The sequence below is a fragment of the Lampris incognitus genome, chromosome 3, assembly GCF_029633865.1.
Source record: "Lampris incognitus isolate fLamInc1 chromosome 3, fLamInc1.hap2, whole genome shotgun sequence".
Classification (NCBI taxonomy): Eukaryota; Metazoa; Chordata; class Actinopteri; order Lampriformes; family Lampridae; genus Lampris; species Lampris incognitus.
The window spans coordinates 27,040,980-27,066,246 of NC_079213.1; the positions used below are offsets into that span (position 1 = coordinate 27,040,980).

Sequence of the window (25,267 nt, forward strand, 5' to 3'; positions counted from 1 at the left end):
TGCTAGCTCTTCCCTCTCCTCAAAGAGAGCGATGAGAGAGAGAGAGAGAGAGAGAGAGAGAGAGACAGAGATAGAGAGCGAGAAAGAGGAACGAAAAACGTGAAACATTGCCGTGACGCTTTTTACAATGATACAAATATCCCACACAAATGTCATAACGGCGGTTCAAAATGTTCAAAGGCCTAAAAAAAGGACAAAAAACCCCCCCAAAACAACACCCCCCCCCAAAAAACAAACAAACCATAAATAAAGCTGTTAAAAGTGGCATATAGTACAGCACTGGTCCGTGACCGATCCTTCCGACTCCTCTCGTACTCCCCAGCAAAGATGAACATTGCGCCAGCTTCACTGCCTGACGGAAGAAAGAGGGGATCATGGGGAAAGGTGAAAGGGCGGATGAAAGAGAGGAACACAAAACGAGAGCAGAGTCATTTTAATGGAAGATTTGGGAAAGCCTGACCTTGTTGGTATAATTTCTCAAATTTCTTAATGGAGCTGGAAATCTAATTAGGCCTCCAATAAAAGAAGGCACTGATTTCAGTAGATTCGATTACTCAAGCATTTGATTATGATGAATTGGACTGCATCTCTTTGGCCAAACCAGCTGTGTTATGTAGCTCTTACAAATTTTGGACACTTGGAATAATTTAAAGCCCAGTCACTTAATTTTTAAATAAATAAATAAAAACTTGTTGGAAAGCCAAAGCTCTTCCTAGGGCGAACACAAAAGCAACACCGACTGGACCAAGGCCATAGATGCAGCAGGCTCGGCTATGGTGAGCTGCCATTCAGTTACAATCAAGACACGTTCCCTCATGTGTTAAGCTGGGGACACACTAGAAGATTTTTATTTTTAAAGCCCTAAACAACTGGGAAAAGTCACGGCATCGCACATTTAATGACTGTCCTTCTTGGATTGCAGTCCCAGACAAGCACACTAAGTATGGCTACACTCATCGAGGTGCATAAATTGGCTGTGGAGCTCACACTTATCCAGACTCCAGTTGTAAAAATGAAGCATGCTTGATATGATCGTGACAGCGCCAACTGGTCAAATGCTTGATAGGGGAGGCGAGTGATTTAAATCTCAAAAACCTGCACACGACAAGATCTCACATCGATTGTCCGTGGTTACCTGCCCTACATTGTGCAGACTGGTTCAGATTCTCTGTGATCTTGGAAGAATCAGTCGTCGTGACCAAGTCAAGGCTATGATAAGCCTTTAAATCGTCAAATGTGTTCCCGGCTTCACGCAAGCACTGAGCCCAATTCTCTGAGCATGGAAACACAAAGTAAAAGGGAGAATTAAGAATTCCTCACCTGCAACAAGCTCAGCATCGGCTTTAGAAGAGACCGCAGTCCTTCAGGTTGTTCTTAATGATGACATCGGTGACGGCGTCAAAGACAAACTGAACATTCTTGGTGTCTGTGGCGCAGGTGAAATGGGTGTAGATCTCCTTGGTGTCCTTCCTCTTGTTAAGGTCCTCAAACTGACACTGAATATAGGCGGCTGCTTCCTCATATGTGTTAGAGCCTGGCCAAAGAAGTGGGGGGTGGTGGGGGGGGGGCAATAGGAAGTATAATTGACAGGAAGCCACAACATATGGAAGGCTGGGAAAATGGACATTGTAGTGGATTTACAGAGAAACAGAAGAAACATGTGCAGACTGCATCCTGCCACTCTGATTTCCTTCCTGATGAAAGGCAGAACAGCAATTGTCTGAAGTTAATTAAGTTTCCTGCTTACATACCAGACCCATAGGCTGGGCAGATTTTGATACAGCTAACCAATTTCTATCACTTTTTACGAAACTCTTTTCAACTGTCAGTTTTCTAATAACACGTAGCTGTGCGTGAATTTCCATTTTACCTATTTTCCAGACAGTGCCAATCTTACCAGCGTATTCTGGATAACAGATGGTGAGGGGACTCCTCTTGATCTTCTCTTCAAACAAGTCCTTCTTGTTAAGGAAGAGGATGATGGAGGTGTCTGTGAACCACTTGTTGTTGCAGATGCTGTCAAACAGCTTCATACTCTCATGCATCCGGTTCTTAAGAGGAAAATAGGGAAAACGATGGTTACTGTCCTTCATATTCAGATGGTATGTTTATATATATATATATACATACACTAGCAGAGGTACCCAGCGTTGCCCGGAGAAAATGTTCTCACCAAAGCAACCAACACGATCTGATTTTTACAATATAATCAATGATGAAATATAGGATAATTTATGATATGATACATGTGATAAACAACGAAAATTATCAAATGTCATAATTTTCAATCCATTCATTAAGCTTCTTTGCCAATGTGTGCATTAATTGCTCAGTGCTGAAGCGCTTCAGGGTAAACCCCATTGCGTGCCTTCAGGCTAGCATTGACAATGTTAGGTGTAGTGCCTCCCTTCACCACTGGAAGGATTTGCTGGAAGCCTCAACAAAGCGTCATTGAAATGCCTCTTTTGCAAATAAATAAAAAAATTTACTTGGTTTTTGAAATATATTTTGACCTGTGCAATCCTTGGAAAGTGCTGATTCTAAAGATACTTTTCTTTTTGTTCTACAATGAGTATTTATGGAGTTTTAAGCGAACACACAAACATACACTCTTGCTTTATATATATAAGATATATATAATCCAGTGAGTCAAGTAAATTCTTTATGAGACAGTACATTGACAGCTGATGATTGCTTATGGCATGAAACAGGCTTGTACTGTCTCATAAAGAATTTACTTGACTCACTGTATTATTTTGCTCCTTATTTGTTGAGTACTTTCCCTACTGTTGAGTGTTTCTTTATACAGTTATATATATATAAAGCTACCATCCTGAAGAGCTGTTGTTTTCGTCGAACTTACTAACACTTATGGTGACACTGGTACTGTTATCAGTATTTGACCACGCTGAATCCCAGCGAGCCATTTGAAATGAAACAGTCCTCAGTGCTGTTGTGTCAGGACCTTCCCCACCACCAAACCAATGTGGTTGAACCTGAGTTTTAGCTATGATGTTGTTGGTATCTGTTGTTGTTGTTGTTGTTGTATGTCAATGCTTATGTTGTATCTGTTAGTAAAGCTCTTCTATGTGCTTGCTTAGCCATATCTGCATTTTAGCCAAAACATCTTTGCTCCCTCTTCAAACTTGCCGCTATCAGCCCTTTTCTTCTACATTTGGCTAACGTGGTGTAGTTTTAAAACATTACAAGACTTTTAAGTTTTCTTTGAAAAAGTCTTTCGCTAATATAGTGCTTGAAATGACAAACTTAAATAGCGTACATAATATATATATATATATATATATATATATATATATATATATATATATTTCAAGATAAGGTATTGTCTTAAATACACCAGCAATAGAAAGTAGGACATTTGTTTGGATGTAAAACTTTAAAACTGCAGCTTCAAAGCAAATCTTAAACGAAAAAAGGCCTAAGAGGAAAAAGAAAACAGCTTCATCCTTGTCCACTGACCATCTCCTCATCCTCAGCCAGCACCAGGTCGTAGTCACTGAGGGCCACGCAGAAGATGATGGCGGTGACGCCTTCAAAGCAGTGGATCCACTTTTTCCTCTCGGACCGCTGACCGCCAACATCAAACATTCTAAAGAGGGGGAAATTAGCAGCATGCCGCACATTAGAAATGAAGCATGTTCCCTGACATATGCACTTAAAAGCACTGTCTATTTGTCATTTGGTGGAAATAAAAAGATGGAAATGAGCGTGTTGCTGTTGGGGGCGAGGGGGTATTTGAAGGTCAAACAGTGGATTTCAGATGCAAGCCGGAGGTAACACAGGGATTCGAACTGGAGAGCCCCGTGTCGGTAGGCAACGGAATAGACCGCCACGCTACCCGGACGCCAAGTGTTTCTCATTTGTAGTTAAGGGGTAACATCTATGCGACGAACATTTCTGTGGGCTCTTGCACTACACACAATGAAATATGTGCATTATTGTATAAAAGACGTTTCATGAAAGGGAATAACCTGAGTGCAGAGAACACAGACCATCAAGTGAGGCCTTCTGTTGATCAGAGATGACCAAGTCAGGGCACAGAATAATTACTGAGGATTGACGGTGCAGAAGTTTAGCACTCCGTAATGCTTTCGCAACTTGCTAAGATAGCAGGAATAAACATGATATTTCCCTCAGCTGCATCGAATGGCTTACATTCATGGTCATGTACAGCCCTTCGGATAGGAGTCCTACCCGGGATCAGCCGTGGACGTCTGCATTTGGATCAGTTTCATGTGTTTTTGTAGTAACACACTTAACTAGCAATACCAATCTTTGCACACAAGTATTTTCAAATCAGATTTCCTGGTAAATACAGGCATGTATGTGGGGCCATACTACTTCCACTTTCTGTGTGGGGTTGGCCAGTGAAAGGTGAGAACTGAAATGAGTCTTCGCTGATGTCCACAGCATCCCTGTGTCATAATACATTACAGCCGTGTGTACGTATACAAGGGGAAACTTCGAGGCGTGAACAAAAGTCAATAACAGGAAGAAAAACTAAGCCACTGTGTAAAGAAAGAAAAAAAAAAACCCAAACATCTGATGTGGTTAATGTGAGGAAATTCTCACTTGAAGTGCAGGTCCTTGAATGTGAAATGGGTCTCCACAATGCCCGTGGTCTTCACTCGGGTCCTCAGGACGTCCTGCTGCGTTGGGATATAGGTTGCCTGGGATATCCTGTCCAGATCGTTCAAATAGCTGGGGAAGACAAAAAGGGGGGAGAGGGAGAGAGAGACAAGGTGAGCAAGATTTGAGATTGAGATTGACAGATTTTGAGATACTTTATTGATCCCCGTAGGGAAATTACACTCTGCATTTAACCCATCCTAGCTGTTTAGCTAGGAGCAGTGGGCAGCCGCCATGCAGCACCCGGGGACCAACTCCAGGTTGTCTTGCCATGCCTCGGTCAGGGGCACAGACAGGAGTATTCACCCTAACATGCATGTCTTTTTGATGGTGGGCGAAACCGGAGCACCTGGAGAAAACCCACCGCAGACACAGGGAGAACATGCAAACTCCACACAAGAGGATGACCTGGTATGACCCCAAGGTTAGGCAATCCCGCAGTTCGAACCCAGGACCTTCTTGCTATGAGGTGACAGTGCTAACCACTGCGCCACCATGCCGCAAGATGGGGAACGAGAGAGGAAGCAAAGGGGTGAAAGAGAGTATCATGGGTGAGTGTGTAACTGCCAGTCAAGCAAGCCTCTTCCAACAAATTCTCAGAGATGATGAGACAATCAGAAACCACGTATCGCTGTATCAAATTCCATAACACACACCGAAAACTGAAACACACACACACTGATAGTGATGTTTTGGCCTCTCTCTACAGCGTCCAGATAAAAGACAGTTTTATTTAATGAGAGAACAAGTTCTGCACCACCATGTAATGGAGAGCTGGCAGCCATAGCATTGCTGTTGTCTTGCTTACTTGGCTGAGCTCAGGTGAGGGAAACCAGATCATCAACAAACTGATGCATTTACAGAGACCTCAATGTGATTGTGGGTGAATTGCTCCAGAGGAAGATTAGTGACCTCCTTGTGTATATGCACACATTTGCCCGGAAAAACACACAGCAAAGAGGCCAGGCGTTATCCCCCCACCCACCCACCCACCCACCCGCTCCGACTCTCAAACAATCCTTTTGTTTGTCTTCTAAGGTATTTGTGAATTACATTTACAAAAGGTTTAGTGATTGTGTTTCTTATTGATGAAATGCCCCTCGGGAAGCAGGAACAGTGGTCCGACGTGGCCTCAGCTGATGTCACTTTGAAAACAGCAAACAACTACGGCTCTCCCAGCCAGCCAGGAGAGTGGGAGGGTTTTTTTATTTATTTTTTTGCAAAAAAGGGCAAAAGCGCTTTCTCTTGGGGGCACAAACACTGGAGTTCCTGTGTGATGACGTCACTTGTTCTCATATTGTATTCACTCAAGCGAGATGTACATAATCCAAACTGCTTCAGACAGGATTTTTTTCTCCCTTTTTCTGCCCAATTGTATCTGGCCAATTACCCCACTTTTCCGAACCTTCCTGGTCGCTGCCCCACCCCCTCTGCCGATTCAGGGAGGGCTGCAGACAACCACATGCCTCCTCCGATACATGTGGAGTTGCCAGTCGCTTCTTTTCACCTGACAGTGAGGATTTTCGCCAGGGGGACGTAGCAGGTTTGAGGATCACGCTGTTCTCCCCAGTTCCCCTTCCCCGCTGAACAGGCGCCCCGACCGACCAGAGGAGGCGCTAGTGCAGCGACCAGGACACACACCCACATCTGGTGTGTCCGGCTGTAGACACGGCCAATTATGTCTGTAGGGACGCCCAACCAAGCCGGAGGTAACACGGGGATTCAATCCAGCGATCCCCGTGTTGGTAGGCAACAGAATAGACCGCTACGCTACCCGGATGCCCCCAAGACAAATAATGGTTCATCTCGTTATAAGCTCCTTCTCCAGGGTCGGGTCGTGGTGGCAGTAAGCTAAGTAGGGCACTCCAGACGTCCCTCTCCCCAGCAACGCCCTCCAGCTCCTCCTGGGGGATCCCAAGGCGTTCCCAGGCCAGATTGGACATGTAGTCCCTCCAGCCAGTTCTGGGTCTACCTCGGGGTCTCCTCCCATTTCTATGTGCCGGGAAAACCTCCAAAGGAAAGCGCCCAGGAGGCATCCTAATCAGATGCCCGAACCACCTCAACTGGCTCCTTTCGACATGAAGGAGCAGCGACTGTACTCCGAGCTCCTTCCAGATGTCCGAGCTCCTCACCCTATGTCTACAAATACCAAATTAAAACAGATAATGTTTTAACATGGAAAAGAAAGTGTGCTTGATGTGCCTTTTTTCCCCCTTAGTCCGGTAACCGGGTAGCAAATGCTACTAAACTTAAAGGTGAGGTCAAAGTCATGCAGACCGGCAGTTCCAACAGTCATCCTGGCGCTCGCTCTCTTGGACAGCAATGTATTTATTTATTTATTTTTGGATATGTTGGACATATGTGTTCTTGTAGTTTGGACATGTGTTTTTGTCTTTGTGTTGCACTACTGTGGGCTGGGGGAAACGGCATTTCGTTTCATTTCCTGTGCACAGGTGCATGGAACGAAATGACAAATAAATGTTCCTGACCCCTGAAAGTCGAAAGAACATGTCTGGCTACAACTCTGCGGGCCCAGTAAAACAGGGCAAATATTGACAATGTAAAACTCAAAGTGCAAATGCTGGGCACATGGTGGCTGTTGGCTCCCCAAACAAGGCAGGGGACCATACCGTTCAAATGTGGCTTGCTGTGGCAGGAGGTCTGGGGGCCTGTATGCAACAGAACGGCCCCTGGGACTTCAGAGTCGGGCTATACCGTGCTGCAGACTGACCAGGACAGTATGCAAACAGGGTACATGAGTAAAAACTGCTAACGACTTGAGGAACTGCTGATTTTTGGCGGAGCCTTATGTGTCAGTGATTCACAAGCTCGCAGGAGAGTCTGACTTTAGTCTGTGTGTGCGTGCGTGTGACTCACTATGCTGCTGAGTCGTTGAGCTGGTATTCTCGAGAGCGGCTGAAGCAGGCTTGGACCCCTCCGTCTTTCCACAGCCGCTTAATGACTCCGGCCAGCTCTGCCGTCATGAAGCCCTCCTCCGCCGAGCCCGCGAGCACAAACAACTGTCGTGCGTCATCCTGCGAGGAGAATCGGGTGAACGTCAGCCTCGTCGATACACCCCCAAAGTCACCACACTGCCGTCATAATCAACGCCAATACACCCCGAGAAACAACATGCATTTTTAGAAATACACTGTGGAGCCGAGCGGGATCAGACTCAACATTTCCTATATTTCATTGTCATTTAGGCAAAGAACAACACCCTGTCCTTTCTGCATTTACAGATATGAATGAAATGAAAGCCACGTTATTCGACATTGTATTCTTACAACAAATTGTACTTGTATTCTTACAACAAATTGTACTCTTACAATGAATGTGTTCTCTGCATTTATTTTTCTATAAATTTATTTCTAGTTTTTCCCCTTATCCCACCCGATTAAGTGAATGGCATATGGCCGGAACTCTCGTCGAATAACTCCCCTGGCTCACGTTTCCACAGGAAGGAGATACTCGTAACACCAGCTTCCTTCAAACTCGTGTCGGCTGCTCTTGCTATTTTACATGCTGAAGCCTCGCATGGATTGCATTACCTTCAGGTCGGGCACCTGCAGCCAAGCAGGTGCCCGGATGGGCCAGAAGGGTCGCTGGAGAATGACGAGTCCCCAAACACTACACCAATCTACACCCACTATCCCTCGGGTAAGGGTGGCCTAATGAATGCCTTACTCCGTGGACGCTCTGGCCAAGACCGGGTGTTCTCTGCGTTTAACTCATCCTAGGAGCAGTGGGTAGCTGCACTGCCTGGTGACCAACTCCAAACATCACATAAAGCTCATGCATTTTCTCCCCGTGTCTATGTGGGTTTCCTCCGGGTGCTCCAGTTTCCTCCCACAGTCCAAACACATGTAGGTCAGGTGAATTGGCCGTACTAAATTGTCCCTAGGTGTGAATGTGTATGTTTCGGCCCTGTGATGGCCTGGCGGCCTGTCACCCCGCCTGCCACCCAATGAATCCTGGGATAGGCTCCAGCATCCCCGCGACCCTGAGAGCAGGATAAGCAGTTTGGATAATGGGTGGATGGATGCATGTTTCTTTGATGGTGGGAGGAAACCGGAGCACCTGGAGGAAACCCACACAGACATGGGGAGAAAATGCAAACTCCACACAGAAAGGATCTGGGAAGGCCTGGGGTTCGAACTCAGGACCTCATTGCTGTGAGACAACAGTGCTAACCACTGGGCCACTGTGCTGCCCAATATGACTAACTACTCATTAAAGAGGAGGGGTGGCTGAAATTTTGCTGTATGCTGGAGATGTCATCAATATGTATGCTAGCATCATGAGGTAACCAGTTTAAAGCTGCTATGAGGAGTTTTTCCACCGACTACAAGCCTCAATTTAATTTGATGCCTCCAAATGATGGACTTAAGTGAATGAGACCATCAGTGAGAAGATTAGATATTGCTACAATGAATCCAAATGCTCGTCTGCTGGTCAGCTTCCTCACGAAATCCGACGAAATGATTTACGACACACAAGCGGAATACGTAGCCACAATTAGAGACACATTAATTACCTCATTACTGTATAGCTCATAGACAACAGTTTTCCCTGAACAACAATACAACGCTCACTCTTCTCTTCAAAACAAATGCATGAGCTACCAGAGGGCGAATATAGATCTTTGTGACAATGAAGTGCCGGCGGTGGCAGAAGATGGCGGCACAAATTCACGTTTGCGACAGCCTCAACCATACCGGTGTGGGAAGATGGCAGCACGAATTCACGTTTGCGGGGGCCTCACCCAGTACCGTCCATGCAGCATCTTTGTCCACATCTAAGTGTGTCTTCGTTTGACAGCTGGAGAGCTTGCACTGGATTGGCTGGGAGAGCTTGCTCTGCTGCGTCCTGTGGGCCTAGGGACCATGGCCCTGCCCGGAGCTGCGCCCAAAGAGGTAACACCGAAGGCAGTCTGACAGGACGCGGAAGCGGAGCAGGCTAAGCTAACTGCTAGCCCATGCAGACCAGCAGTTCCAATAACACTGAAGGCGGTCTGGTGGCGGCCTCACCTGGTGTTGACTGTGGTGTGTTTGATGTCGTCATGTGGAGTGCGGGGGAGGTGTGTTGAAGGTGCCTGGCTGGGAGAGCTAGCGTTGGATCGCCTGAGGGAGCCTGGTCTGCTATATCTGATGGGCCCAAGACCACGGACCTGCCTGGAGCTGCACCCAAGGAGGAAACACTGACAGGACGCGGAAGCAGGGCAGGCTAAGCTAATTGCTAGCCCATGCAGACCAGCAGTTCCGACACTCATCCTGGACAGTGATTTTTTTTGTTTAATTTGGATATATGTGTTCCTGTAGTTTTTGGATATGTGTTTTCATCTTTGTGTTGCACTGCTGTAGGCTGGGGGAAAACTGATTCCTGATCCCTGCCTCTTCCGTGAAACACTACCGTTTGTGTCCACAGCGTCGCGCAAAGTCAACAAAAACCCAAAACTCCTCGCAGCAGCTTTAATGCTCTGTACTACTTGTTTCAGCTCCCTCTCCATCACTCACAGCTCTCGCAGCATCTCCGAAGTCAATCTTGAGGCGGCCCATGGCTCTGATAATGGCGATGATGGACTGGATGGTGTTGCTGTAGACCACCGCCTTGTACTGCTTGCACTCTTCCTCTGAGTAACCCGCCTCATGGATGATCCTATAAAATGGAAGAGACGGCCAGCAGTCAGTGTTTCCTTCCCATAAAACAAATCAACTAAAAGTGAAATCAAATGAATTCTTCCAGAAATGCAACACTCGCCACACGGTCTATATTAGGCGATAAAGGAGCAGTGAATTCCCCCCCTTGAAATTGAACTGGTGCCATGTTTACAAATGCTGCGCTTTGGAGCATTTCCACTGATTAGTGTGTCTGCGGGGAGTTTATGAATAACAGTTCATTACACATTCATACGCATGCCACACACAATTTAGAAGATATACGGGCCTTAACATGGCGCACCGTCTAGTTTAATGGATTCTGCCGGGCCATCTCCCTTCCACAGAGCACAACATTTGTTTGTGTCCTGCTTTGTAAAGCAAAACATTACGAAGAAAAACTGAACCCCCCCCACCCCCCAAAAAAACAACCCAACATCTCACAATCAGTGTTTAGACACTGTGTGCTAAATGAATATAAAATGACCTCCAGTATAGTGGCATTCTTCACACCTGACAGGTCTAGTCCTCATGGAGGCACCTGTAAAATGTAGTTTGTTTTGACTGCTCAGCCTGCAGAGTGAGTAGACGAGACTGTAGTGAAATGAACTCACTTCATCTGCTTGACAATCGTGCTCTTCCCTGACTCACCAGCACCTGCGGGAAAGAGGTGGGAGAAGTATGAGACAACCGAAAAACAGGCATGAGATTACAAACTTCCACTGAACTGCCATCAATACCTATAACCAGCCCCCCCCTTTTTTTTTTGGATTTTCCCCCATTTTTCTCCCCCAATTGTACCCAGCCAAATACCTCACTCTTCCGACCCATCCCGGTCGCTGCTCCACCCCCTCTGCTGATCCGGGGAGGACTGCAGACTACCACATGCCTCCTCCGATACATGTGGAGTCACCAGCCACTTCTTTTCACCTGACAGTGAGGAGTTTTGCCAGGGGGACGTAGCGCATGGGAGGATCACGCTATTCCCCCTAGTTCCCCCCACTGACCAGAGGAGGCGATAGTGCAGTGACCAGGACATATACGCACACCCGGCTTCCCACCCGCAGACGTGGCCAATTGTGTCTGTAGGGATGTCCGACCAAGCCGGAGGTAACACGGGGATTCGAACCAGAGATCCCCGTGTTGGTAGGCAACAGAATAGACCAACACACTACCTGGATGCCCCTTGTTGCTTTCTGATCCGCTGTCCTTGTGAGAGCATCAAATTTGGATGTGGAGGGCGTGGAACCGCTTATGCAACACTACGAAAATGTAAATGAGTAGTCACCAGCTTGGCGGTTGCTCGGCTCCCATTTGACATCTCTGACTCAGAGATTGCATCCCCCGAAGGGGCCCTCGTGTTTTCATTTTAGCACTTACAATTGTTGCCTAACCGTGTAATCTTGCCAGATAATATGGTTGTGAAACATGAAACAAGCATGCGTCTGTGTGAGTCAAGGTGCGCTGAAGGCCTATGTATGACTTGAGTTTAAGTCATCAACAGGGATGCTGGTTCTAGTTCTGGGCCTTCAGCAAACAACCACAACCTCATACACTGATGAATCAACATCAACATTTTTGGTCAAGATGGCTTTTTCTTGATTTAATTTGTTTTGGGGTAGGAAAATGTGTGTGTGTGTGTGTGTGTGTGTGTGTGTGTGTGTGTGTCAAGACGGTGCCACTGTACAGCTACAATGTGACTGAAATACTTTTTCAGCAGGCAAAAACATTGAGTTCACATCTTCTCTACTTTGCTTGAGAGGGTTTTGGCCTCAGTGTGATGTGGGACCTCTGCTAAAATGGATCATTTCTGATGATGCTGTGAAGTGTGAAACGCTATCATGTCACTTATTACTGGACGCTTATTAGATTGACGGAAATCTTGCCGACTGATGAGACGGCACAACAATGAATGGAGCAGCAAGCAAGTATGGGGGGGGGGGGGATGATGGCGACTACGTATAGGTAGATGTATGCCAGTCCGAGTTGAACCCCCCAAAAAAAGAACAATAATCACACATGAACAGAACAGTATTAAAGCACAATATGAACACAAACATTAACAGTCCCATAAGTCATTGCGCTCCCCCAGCACGGTGCTGTCAACAGTCAGAGCGACCGCCTCCCCCGGACGCTACATAGGCCCTACCTGAGGCGTCAGTCGTCCCTGATGACCCCATCACCCAAGACATAGTCCCTCAAATGTCCAGGGGGCCGTCACTGGCAAACAGGCCACCCAAAGCACCATGTGCCATAGGCCCTCTTCCACCATACTCAAGAGTCGGCCTGAGCCCGGCGGGTGCAGGAGTTGCAGCGGTGCACGTGCAGCTAGCTCCACGTCGCATCAACAGCCAGGCCAGTAGAACAAGCTCAGGAGGCGGTGGAGGGTCTTGACGTTCCCTTAGTGCCCCGCTCCCACTGAGCCATGGACCATTTGGAGAACCTGGGGACGGAGCACACGGGGCACCAATAACTGCAAGAGGCCACTCTCTCGTCTGGGAGCTTGCCACCTCCAGTACACCAATCCGTTGTGGAGCTCAAAGTTGCCTCACTGCGAGTGGTAGGCCCCCACCTCACGCCCCAGCGCCAACACCTCCATCCAGTTGGGGCACTGCCCTGTCTCCAGCCAGCCCTTCATCCACGCAAGGTCCATATCTGCCTCCTGCTGCTGCGTGATCAACGGGAACAACCTCCCCTTGTTGCTGGTGGTTTGAACGGCTGCCACCGTCGACATCATCTGGCCCCGCTCCTACCGCTGGCAGCAGCGGCACTCCGATGGCGCACTGGGGCTCTGAGCCTGCTGAGCGGCAGTTGCTCGGCGACTGGCTTGCTGGACCTCCAGGGGACAATTGACGGTGGCGGGAAGCGTTTCTATGGCGCTGGTCCTCCTGGCCTCCAGGGGGCAATCAACGCTGGCGGGAAGCTGCTCTCCAGCACTGGTCTTCCTGGCTTCCAGGGGGCGATTGGCGGCAGCAGGCATTGTGCATTAGCTGGCACTAGTCCTCCTGGCCTCCAGGGGGCGGTGGAGCACTGGCGTCTTTTGCCACACCAGGTTTTCCAAGCACCAAAGGGTCTTCTTGATGTCACGCTCCATTCTCTGGATCTCCCTCTGCATTCCTTTGCTCAATCCCACCTCTGACACCAATGTGGCAAGCCGGCGTGTAAGAAGGGAGAGATGGGGATCTCTCATTCACAACTCTCGTGTCCCATAGACCATATGACCCCAGGAGTGCTCCTTTATTCTGCCCCTCCCCGTGGTTGCCGAACAATAGCTTCCCCCAACAAGGTCGTCACTGAACACAGTAATCCCGATCACGGTCCTGCAGTCAGACAGTCAGCAACATAGTTTTCTACCCAGTCCGAGTTGAACCCCCAAACAAACAAAAATAATCACAGCATGAACAGAACATTATTAAAGTACAATTTGAACATGAACAGTCCCATAAGTCCTTGCGCTATCCCAGCACGGAGCCATTGACAGTCAGAGCATCCGCCTGCCCCAGTTGCTACAGTATGCCAACCTTTTGTAAGTATAAAGGTAGCGTTAGCTCTTACAAATAATGATGCTAGCTAGCATCATGCACCCATTTATTTCTCATTAGGTAGGTTTCTCGAATTAATTTAACATTATGCACCTTCCATGGGGTAGAAATAACCGATACTGTTTAAGTTACACATGTGGTAGAGTGGCCGCTGGCCAGCACCACTTATTAGTTGCCTCATAAACCAAGCAAACACATTAAGGTCATCCGTAAAGAATATTGCCATTTAATCAATGGTTAATTTTCTTCCTCATTTTAGTAGATTTTATTGCTTTGACCTTTGAGTAAATAGCCAGAGAGGGCTAACTAAAAGAAATCTAAAATAACAAAAACCACAGCCTTGTTTGGTATACGCCATTTTCTTTGATTCTGCAAAATTGTGCATTGCACTGGAAGCAGGCGGGGCGCTCGTTTGGAGATGTAGAAGTCAGTGGTGTGTGACCTTAGAGCCCGTGTCTGGCGGAGCTTCCTCACCATCCTGTCTGCTTTTACCTCTAGCACTAAAAAACAAGCAGAAGGCAACCACAGATTTAGGCTTCAACTTGTGTTGAGGCTGTGCACCCCTCTCTCGCCCTTCAGGAAATTGGGTTAGTGACACTCCCGTTATTGTATGTCAAGACCTCTACCCATTCTCTATAGCTTTAAGTATGGAGATGCAGTGCTTCCCCTTGATATGGTCCCTGAAACTACTGTCATAGGGAGGTGCTGCTGTGTCAGATGACTTGTCGTGCACCACAGAAGCAGAAGTTGTACTACCACCATTATTCTTACGTATTCTGTTATCTTATTACTATTATCTTAATCATAGATCATTCAGTTATTTAATATATGAAATTTGGCCCAGTACTTGTATTTTTCATGTTTTCAAATTATGCACTGTACTGGAAGCAGGTGGTGCTTGTTTTTAAAATTTTAAAATTAAATTTAAAAAAAAAATTTGGCTCGGTACTTGGTGGCACGTTGGCGAAATGGTTAGCATGGTCGCCTCACAGCAAGAAGGTCCTGGGTTTGAGCCCTGGGGTAGTCAAACCTTGGGGGTTGTCCCAGGTTATCCTCTGTGTGGAGTTTGCATGTTCTCCCTGATTCTGCGTGGGTTTCCTCCGGGTGCTCCGGTTTCCTCCCACAGTCCAAACACATGTAGTTCAGGTGGATTGGCCGTACTACATTGTCCCTAGGTGTGAATGTGTGTGTGTGTGTTTGTGTGTGTGTGTGCACGTGTGTGTGTGTGTGGGCCCTGTGATGGTCTGGCGGCCTGTCCAGGGTGTCTCCCCGCCTGCCGCCCATTGACTGCTGAGATAGGCTCCAGCATCCCCGCGACCCTGAGAACAGGATGAGCGGTTTGGATAACGGGGGAAAAAATGGAATGGCTCAGTACTTGTGTGTCAGAAATAAGGGGTAGTAATGCTTGCAAGTTTTTTTCTTCAGTAAGTCCCACCACCTATGGGGAAAAGGAGCAGGTGTATAAAAAATGTTATTTTACTTTTGTGTGTGTCCATTGAGCAGATCATCTGAGAGGAAATGGAGCCAACAGCCTGGCTCTGTTCCCTGGCTGTTTATAATGGATGGAGTTTTAATGTTACTGAGCATTTCATTGGACACTGGACTTGAGTAATGTGAATTAGTGAGGGGCTTAATTACGTTGCGCTTCTCTTCATCTCAGCTGTGTCTGCTGCAGCTAGGTGCGCACATACCTCTCGTCAGTTACAGAATCAGGTGGGTGAGAACGCAGTGATGTGACTTATCAAATAGATCCCCTTCTAAAGCCTTCAAAGTGAGCTCTTCAGGCGTCCGGGTGGCATAGCGGTCTATTCCGTTGCCTACCAAAATGGGGCTCGCCGGTTCGAATCCCTGTGTTACCTGCGGCTTGGTCGGGCGTCCCTACGGACACAATTGGCCGTGCCTGCGGGTGGGGAAGCCGGATGTGGGTATGTGTCCTGGTCGCTGCACTAGCGCCTCCTCTGATTGGTCGGGGTGCCTGTTCGGGGGGGGGGGACTTGGGGGAATAGTGTGATCCTCCCACGCGCTACGTCCCCCCTGGCAAAACTCCTCACTGTCAGGTGAAAAGAAGCGGCTGGCGACACCACATGTATCGGAGGAGGTATGTGGTAATCTGCAGCCGTCCCCGGATCGGCAGAGGGGGTGGAGCAGTGACTGGGACGGCTCGGAAGAGTGGGGTAATTGGCCGGATACAATTGGGGAGAAGAAAAAAAAGAAAGCTGGAGAAAGGTGCAAGAGTACAGCTGGGGTTTTGTACTGCTAATCTTAGGAGAAGGGAATAGAAGGCTTGTGCCGTAACAGTGAGCTACACACAGTAAAATGTAATGTGTGAAATATCACTGTGACTAATTTCCATCCTTTGAATCTTGAACTTTGAATCCGTAGAGGGAACAAAGTTGAATTTCAAGATCCACATTCCCACTCCTTGTCGCTGCATGTTTGATGCCGACCTTCTTTTACAGTCTCTTTTTGAATTAATTCTGCCTTCTCTCTGCTCTTCTGGGCTGGTTTATCTTTGTACTGTTGGTAAAATGGCTGCAGCGGTCCCTGTGATGGCTGGTGGAGCAGCAGGTTCCTGGGTTTCCACGTTGAATGTTCGCACTGTCTCTTCAGCTACAAGACTCTAGTTTGGAGATATTTCCATAGAAACACTGAATTAGAAAAACGTTCCCACCCCGTGTCTGGAAAAGGAATGATGGGTCCATTTTTCTCAGCTACACGCATACATCACTCCATCTCTTCTCAGTGTGATGCTGGTAAACATGGAGGGGTACGAGAGTAGTCTAGTGGGTGGCTCATTCGCCAGGGGGACGTAGCGCATGGGAGGATCATGCTGTTCCCCCCCAGGCCCCCCCTGAACAGGTATCTCGACCGACCAGAGGAGGCACTAGTGCAGCAACCAGGACACATACTCGCATCCGGCTTCCCACCCGCAGACACGGCCAATTGTGTCTGTAGGGACGCCCGACCAAGCCGGAGGTAACACGGGGATTCGAACCGGCAATCCCCGTGTTGGTATGCAACGGAATAGACCGCCACACCACCCGGACATCAGTAATGTTATGACAGAAGATGCAAGTTCTCACATTAAAAAAGTAAGGATGACAGTGAGGACTGCCTCTAACATACTGACATTGTTGTGTTTTAGCAAGTTGAATGAAGTAGGGAGACGGTTCACTTGTGTTCATTTTCTCCTCCAGCTGTTTTTACGGAAGGCCCAAGTGTTTCGGGAAATCCATCCATCCATTATCCAAGCCGCTTATCCTGCTCTCAGGGTCGCGGGATGCTGGAGCCTATCCCAGCAGTCATTGGCCGGCAGGCGGGGAGACACCCTGGACAGGCCGCCAGGCCATCACAGGATCCACACACACACACACACACACACATTCATACCTAGGGACAATTTAGTACGGCCAATTCACCTGACTTAATGTCTTTGGACTGTGGGAGGAAACCGGATACAATTGGGGAGAAAAGGGGGGGGGGTCCAAAAAAAAAAGAAAAAAAGAAAAAGAAACACTGTTTTTAGTTCGACTGTTTCATGTATCTGCTGAACTACATCATCTAGTGTACACATCAGTCATAATTGACTATTTGGGCGTGCCCAAAACACATTTCCCTTAATATGTTTTGATTCTTGGGGAGTGGCCACTTGAAGTTGACTCCAAGTGCTTCACCTCTGATGGTGACTACCTTAACCGATATTATTAGATCTGCTAACGTGCAGCCCATGTTCTCATCTTATGCCCTTTTTATTTTCATGGACATAAATCTGTCCTCCCAGGGAGGACTTCTCAAACCACGGCAGAATGGCTAGTCCAAGTAAATGCCCTCTGGCCTCTCGAAGGTTGCACACACAAATAGGAGAAGTGGAGTCATGTCATGAAATTTACCACTACTGGTTACCTCGTGATGCAGTCAGCAGGAACACCATGCTCCACTCTTGCATAATAAATGCACCAACTACTTGAGTTCCTCTTATCTGTGAGTTGCAAAACAAACACAAAGCATGGTGACACTGTGCGTCAGACGCAAATACACAACATGACTTACGCAGCATTTCCCCTACGAGAGAGAGGAAGAAAAGAAGCTTGTGTGCTATTGCCAGAAAGTGCACGGGGTCTAATATGCAGCGCTGTGAACAGGTTTCCTCCCTGAGCGGTAAATGCGTGCCGACACGGCCGCCCACCTTTGATATAATTGGACGTGATTCACCCAGGGACACGGCGTTTTAATTAGGAGTAGGTGCTCTGGGTGCCGGAACGTCGGCGCGGGGATGGGAACGTTACAGTGTCATCTCCCGGCACTCAGGGGCCATGGTGTGACTCTCACGGGACCCGCAAGACAACGCCGCTCGACAGGGCAGCGAAGCCCTGGGCCCCGCGCCCCGAGAGGCTTTTTCCCACAGTGCCGCACGGCCACTTCACATCCCCACGCCCAGTGCCTCTCGCTGTGGGGCGTGCGACACATCCGCTTCAGGCGAGCTACGAGCGCACTTGGAGAGAGGGGTCAGAGCCTCGGGGGGGAAGCGCAAAATGCGGCAGAGCTGCGATTCGACCCACATGGACCTCTCCACAGGTTCAGTGGAAGGAAGCGCAGGGCTGACCTTTCGGCCTTGGCGCAGAGTCGCATTACACACCCACTCGCTTTGATGCACCCACCCCGAAACAGCCTCCGACCTAAAAACCACTGGAGCAGCTGTTTTCTGTTTCTCATGGTTGAAACTATTTTTAAGACGATCGCAGCCAAGCCCTCCAGAGCAGAAGGGAAGGTTTTAGAGAGAACAGAGCCGCTTCTATCAACCAGCCACCGACGCAAGTATCCTTCTGGAAGTTCCCTTAGGTGATTTTCCCCTCAGTGGAGAGGAAGGGAAAACAAAGAAATGCATGATGACAATAGCAGAATGCTCTTATGGAGACGAATGTGATTAAAATGGCTACTGAACATTTGCTCTCCAATTATAGTCTGGCTATGTACTAATGCGAATTCTCTTGCAGCTTTTATATAATCCTGGCTGTCATACTCACTGCAACCTAAAAGACCCCAACCGGTGATAAGCGAATAATAAATACTCCGAAGCAATGTTGCTAACTTTACGTATGATAAAACAAAAAACACGCATGCTCTAGAATTCACATTTTGTCCAAAACGTGTTATTTTGGGAGAAAGCATTAGATTTCCCCGATTCTGAGCGAGACAGTAAGTGACGTAGCTGTGCCTTTCTTACTAATTTCGACTCCGAGGCCGAGGGGGAGAGTCTCCATAGACGTTCGCTCAGAAACCACATGATTAGACAAAGATAGCCCGACCTTAACCCTAGACTTAACAATTACCTAACCTCAAAGGGATAATTCCACGTTTTGTACAACCCGGGTCTTATTTTCATAGCTTTCCCCATCGTGCACATCAGTTTTGATATCATTTTACTCACCGGCTTCATTTCACGGCAGCTCCTCTGGACTCGGACTTACAACAGCGTCTTGTGGTGCCACATTAGACATGTTTCAACAAGTCCAATTTAACCCAAATATTAAAACCATGTACTTGGGAGTAAAAACGGAAGTGCAAGGTATTAGTTATTACCCAAAGTGTCCGATGTTATCAGCAATGATCCATCACATTGCTGAGCCACTTCCTGGTTCGACTTGCAAGTAACCATTGATAAACTACTCTGCCAGCTCACAAATCACGACAAATCATGTACACAGTCTCATGCGGTTGAAAGGCAATGCACTGTATTCCCTGCTCAATAGGACGCTGGTGTAAAGCGATGTCTAGCGGTGGTCCCCTGTCCAGCATCTCCAAAATGAAGCTGGTGGTTATAACGATATCATAATCAATATGCACAATGGCATAAACTACTAAAATAAGACCCAGCTTGTAAAAACTGGAAGTACCCTTTAACCCTAAACTTAAACCACCACCTAACCTTAACCCAAAAGATTGTAACTGTACTTCATCTCATCTCAACATCAGCAGCTTCTCCGGGGTAGGGTTGCGGTGGCAGCAAGCTAAGTAGGGCACTCCAGAAATCCCTCTCCCAGCAATGTCCTCCAGCTCCTCCTGGGGGATCCCAAGGTGTTCCCAGGCCAGATTGGACATGTAGTCCCTGCAGCCAGTTCTGGGTCTACCCCGGGGTCTCCTCCCAGTTGGAAGTGCTCGGAAAACCTCCAAAGGAAGGCACCCATGAGGCATCCTAATCAGATGCCCGAACCACCTCAACTGGCTCCTTTCGACGCGAAGGAGCAGCAGCTCTACTCCGAGCTCCCGCCGGATGTCCGAACTCCTCACCCTATCTCTAAGGCTGAGCCCAGACACCCTACAGAGGAAACTAATTTCAGCCACGATCTCACCTTTTCGGTCACTACCCAAAGCTCATGACCATAGGTGAGGGTTGGAACGAAGATTGACTGGTAAATTGAGAGCTTTGCCTTCCAGCTCAGCTCCCTCTTCACCACAATGGCAACGTCGGCATTACTGCTGATGATGCACCAATCCGCCTGTCAATCTCCTGCTCTATCCTACCCTCACTTGTGAACAAGACCCTGATATACCTGAACTCCTTCACTTGAGGCAACAACACATCCCCAACCAGGAGGGAGCAAATAGGCAAGCGTCTAGTGGCCGGACCTTGGCCCATAAGGGCCCAGCACAAAAAAAAAACAACATGGAGCCACCACCCCATGGACCCCCCCACCTGTGGGGATGAGCATTGGGGTAGGGTTTAATGCAGGCCGGGCGGCAGGTAAAGGCGGGGACCAGGGCGTGCCGACTTCTGGCATCGCAGACTGGTACTCGGGACATGGAATGTAACTGTACTTACTGCTGCTAATCAGAATTATGTTTATTGGCCATGTAGGTTTGCAACATTACACTACAACACACCAATGTGGGGCACGGTTTGTAATTAATAAGGAATCAAAGTAATGCCTATAAACTACACGTGAATACTGACTTTGGGTTATGCATTGTATGACATTTTCAAGTCGTGTTATTTGTGCGTCGCCAGCTGAGAAAGTGAATCGGCAGTCCTCACCAGTCACATGGTTTCCACAACAATAATGGCAGATAAGGGGGTGGGACAGGGGACAAGGGGAGATCAGCCATTGGCTGGGGTTTTTAAAGCATCTGAATGTTTGTGTTTTTTTTTCTCCTTTTTTTGCCAGGGCGCAGGTTCACAGCAACTCATTTGGGCTTAGGGGGTCAGCTCTGTGGCACGAGGGTTCATCTGTCTGGGTCAGCAGATTCAGGGACTGCAAACTGGAGGGAGGGGGGCACTGCTGGGCTGCCAGGCTAGCAAATAGTTCTCACATGTAACTTTGGTTTGGTGAGCTTTACAATGACTAAGGATGGATTACTTGATGTAGCGCTACAGCGTACTAACTACATTAGCAATGTCACATTAGCAGCATGAGCTGGCAGTACCATCCTTCTCTCATTCCTTTATTAAACAACCCATTTCTCACTCCCAGTTGCACTCGTTTCTGCCTCTGTATGCCGTGTTCGTCACTCCTCCTCTCACACACACACTCGCAATTTCTCTCTCAATCTGCCCATTTCTGTTTCTCCATTATGACTCGTAATGCCCCTTACCCCCTACTAACTCTAACACTCTCTCTCTCTCATATGAGTCACTCCGAAGGGATTCCAAGAGCCTCCCACCTGGAAAATGAGCAAGGCTAAATCACTGGAATCGATCTGCAAACAACCAAGATCAGCTGGTAATAGATGGCTTCCCACACCCGCTAGCACTGACGGAACTATTGAGCGAGATGTCTAATGATGGTGCCGGAGATAAAGGAATGCAAGCAATTGACTTGCTTTGATTGCACTCGTCTTCAACATACGTAGCCTTGTGGCAGCACTGTTCAATTTATGGCCACACATACATTGGGCTATAGCACCTAAAAAAAGATTTTAATTAGATTAACACCTAGGAGAATGCAATGTCAGAAGCTAGGCAAAGGTCAAAGATTATTAAGAAAAACCTTGCCACCCAGTTGTAAGACCACTATAGCAGGAGTAATTAGGCTGAGGAGATTGTAATCTATTTTAGCACATAGATATGTATAGTAAAGTAATTGGCGCCAGGAGATGTGGGAGAATCAGGGCCATGCAAAGATCTGACAGTTGAAATAGAAACATGTCCATTGGTGATATAACCTTCACTACCTGCACAAGACATCTGAGTCTGACAACTTGTTCCATCCTGGGTGAGTCCAAGTACACTCAAGAGATTTGAATGTTTTTCATGCAAATGAAGGCATCAGTCAGTGGAATAATTCCCTGGCACCAACGCATCACACACACCCATGCGTTGAGTAAACATTCAAGACAAATGACCCAGCCCTCTCCCAAGTCCACATCTCCACACTGCAACATCTAGTGGGACCATCTCATTAAAGCCACCAACGTACGTGACTTTTTAGCATCAACATTCAACACCACAGCAGGCCGATGTTGCTGAAGTTGAAACCTACATTTTTTTCCTCACATTTCAATGTTTGTGATTATCCAATACATTCGTTATCTATGGTACACCTGTGTAATGTAAGTCAGGGTTGTGGGGCCTCATGATCACATTGTGTTAAAAATAATGACTACTGACCTGGGCTGCTCCTGCACCCCTGTGAGCTAATGCTTACAGCAAAAAATCAAAAACCTGGAAACAATATCTTTTCATTGACTGTTTGTTTTTCTGAGTAAACAGACCAAGCACATACCTCGGCCTCCACCTCACTGCAGTGGGACGTCTTCCATTTTTAATGCTCCAGTCACTAAGAGGCGTGCTCGGTGCTCGGCTTACAAGTTCTCTGTTCCTTTCTCCTGGATCTCTGGCTGCCTGTCTGTTGCATAGCCTATCACTTCTGGCCGTAACCTGAAGAGGCTGTGTGTGTGTGCGTGTGTGTTACTTGGCTACCTTCAAAACAAACGGCACGGGGCCAAAATATTCACCCATAGATCCAAATGCCATGGCTAACCAATTAAGCAAGGACAATAGGCCCGAACAAGTCAGCCCTTTATTGTGAGGGTGCACATCTGACCACATATCACTGCCAACAGCTGCAAAAATGGCCAACTACCACCACAGTGGGGAGTACTTAGTACTTACAATGTTTTTTTCTTTTCTTTTCTTTTTGTAAATCAGCAGAACTGCTGATAACCCATGTTCCGCCCTGCAGCGAGTTAGCAGAAACTTGACCTAACTTGCTCACTTTGAATCAGCAAGCTCCGTCTGGCTTCCCAGCACCTGAGGAATGCAACGTTCCCATAGAAAGAAACTATGCTCATTTGCCTAAACCCAATAATACTGTGGTCAAACTAAATATAATTTTGCTCCAAACGCATGCGGCGAGCACATTGTTTTAAAATCTCCCAATCCAGGACACAAAGAAAGGCAAAACAAGTCGCCGTATTGGGAGACAAGGTAAAACCATGTAGAAATTGTGATTAATTAGCCATGGCTTAACCGCGTGTTAAGAAAGGCTACCGGAGACTGTTGGTTAGTGTCCCGTCTGTTTGGTGTTTGGTTCTGCATATAATGACATTGGTTTCAGACTATTTGGCCTGGTAACCCACATACCATGTGTGTTCATGTCAACATTTCCCCAAGGCCAACCTCCATGAGGCCTTTCTGAAAAAAAGTTTTCTCAGCAACAGTGTGCGCTGACAAGGGAACAGTTTTTTTCCACTTGTAAACAGCATTTCAACACATGGCTCGCAAGCCTCTGAAACCAAATATTCCAGATTCAAAAACAAAATGCATTAAATCAAGAGTGGTAAGGAGACCCCCCGAGGAACTTTCGTCCAATAATTTCAGGAAACCCAAACCAAGAAGTCAACGTGGTGGGTGCACTCTGGCATCAAGGAAGCATTTTCAAGCATAAGCATTTCGGACAACAGCACACATTCTGCAGGGTTTTTTTGTGTGTGATGTGCACATTACCCCCTTTTTTCCTGTAAGGCCTTGCCCCTCATTAAGCATGGGCCTAGAGCTGCTGATTTCCCCTGCAATTCACCAGACAGGAGAAAATGTGCCATTGTTGAAAGGATTTAGTCAATGACAATGGCCCATAGTGACCACTTGTTGCCTGAACAAAACCAGTCACTTTGTTGAATTTGTCCAATAGGGCTGTGCTGATGTCAACGCCGCGGCGCAAAATTAACCAGCCTTTCATTTTGCCTACAGAGTAGATTTTGCCTACAGAGAGTAGAACACAGCTATCTGCAAACTAACTACACGGTTTTAAGATGTAAACGAATAGGGCTTTGTTTTTGGTGGTGAGAAATGTGGCACCAATGTTGACATCCTCTGCTCATAGGGGTGCACTATGCGGAATCGAACGAAGTCTCCGCACGAATCGAGACGTCTAAATTGACACAAACAGTACCGTATGTCATAACGATCACAAATAGCGACGTTGATCGACATCCACCCTCTCTCGCTTTCCTCCTCTCTCCTTACCGAGGAGCAGCAGCTTGACCTCCCTGGCCGCCTTCTCTCCGTCGTCCCGCAGGTTCCTGTCGATCATCTTGCTGCGCTCCACCGCCGCCTTGTCCTCCGTGCTCAGCGTGCAGCCCATCCTCGATGTGTCCGCAAGCGAAAAAGAAAAACCCCCGGGATGTGCAGCACAACCCACATTCAAGGGTTAAAACAAAAAACCGCTTTCGGGGACCCGCGCACACACACACGCCCTTTTTGATGACAGTATTGTTTTTCCCCTCAAAATTGAACGGATACTGTTCGAAAATTAAAATTTAAAAAAGGGTTACAGATGCGCGTTTTCGAGACGGTTTATGTCGTGGGGGGGGGGGGGGGGGGGGTTGTTCCGATTTCAAGGCGATTCCTCGGCGATGTGTCTCCCACCCGTCCGTCCGCTCGCCTCCATCCGCTGTGACGGCGAGTTTCGTGTGTTGTTCCATCGATCGCAGGCGCCCACTGCTGATTTGCATCCCCGCTTCCGTCCTCGGCGCTCGCTTTCACAATAAGAGTTTCCAAAAGCTTTACTCGCTCGCCCGGCGACTTTTAATTTTTGGCAACACGGGAGAGGAAACACCTTACGTGGGCGTTTTGACACTACTACGTGCTTGTATTTTTTCCCCCTCATTGTTTGAGCACATCCATGGGTCGTCACACAAAGCCCTTTATGGGATTAGCGTCATAAACAAGCCTATTCATAGTTTTCATTTCTAATACGCTCTTTCACGACTACATGCAAATTAGTGGGGAGGCCTTTCCATAATAATCTGCCCTCGGTGGGACATGCTGGCGCTGTCCAGGGGCAAATCATTCTCTATGCAAAACGATCATAAACCACTCTTGACATCACATGCAAAATTGATTACTGCCAACCTGTTCTTGGCGGCAGGCACTTTTTCCCTGTTAAACGAGATTAACAATCAATTTACAAAGTTGATAGC

At 47.6% G+C, this 25,267-nt stretch overlaps 1 protein-coding gene across 1 annotated transcript; it reads right to left on the reverse strand.

The window, feature by feature from the left end:
* Positions 1-206: 206 nt before the first annotated feature.
* On the reverse strand, positions 207-24,655 carry gnai1 (guanine nucleotide binding protein (G protein), alpha inhibiting activity polypeptide 1). Its single transcript, XM_056278012.1, has 9 exons — positions 24,312-24,655; positions 10,922-10,964; positions 10,167-10,308; positions 7,528-7,685; positions 4,594-4,722; positions 3,481-3,610; positions 1,898-2,051; positions 1,321-1,534; positions 207-352 (listed from the first exon to the last, which is right to left on the reverse strand). The coding sequence occupies exons 1-8, from the start codon at positions 24,427-24,429 to the stop codon at positions 1,344-1,346; spliced, it is 1,065 nt and encodes a 354-aa protein (XP_056133987.1). The 5' UTR covers positions 24,430-24,655; the 3' UTR covers positions 207-352; positions 1,321-1,343.
* Positions 24,656-25,267: the final 612 nt, after the last annotated feature.

Excerpts from the sequence above, each read along its gene's own strand:
- gnai1 (XM_056278012.1), bottom strand. The coding sequence starts at position 24,429 with ATGGGCTGCACGCTGAGCACGGAGGACAAGGCGGCGGTGGAGCGCAGC. Across the intron at positions 3,611-4,593 it reads TTCAAGGACCTGCACTTCAA|AATGTTTGATGTTGGCGGTC; the intron begins GTGAGAATTTCC and ends CCCCCTCTTTAG. Across the intron at positions 2,052-3,480 it reads TGGCTGAGGATGAGGAGATG|AACCGGATGCATGAGAGTAT; the intron begins GTCAGTGGACAA and ends TTTCCTCTTAAG.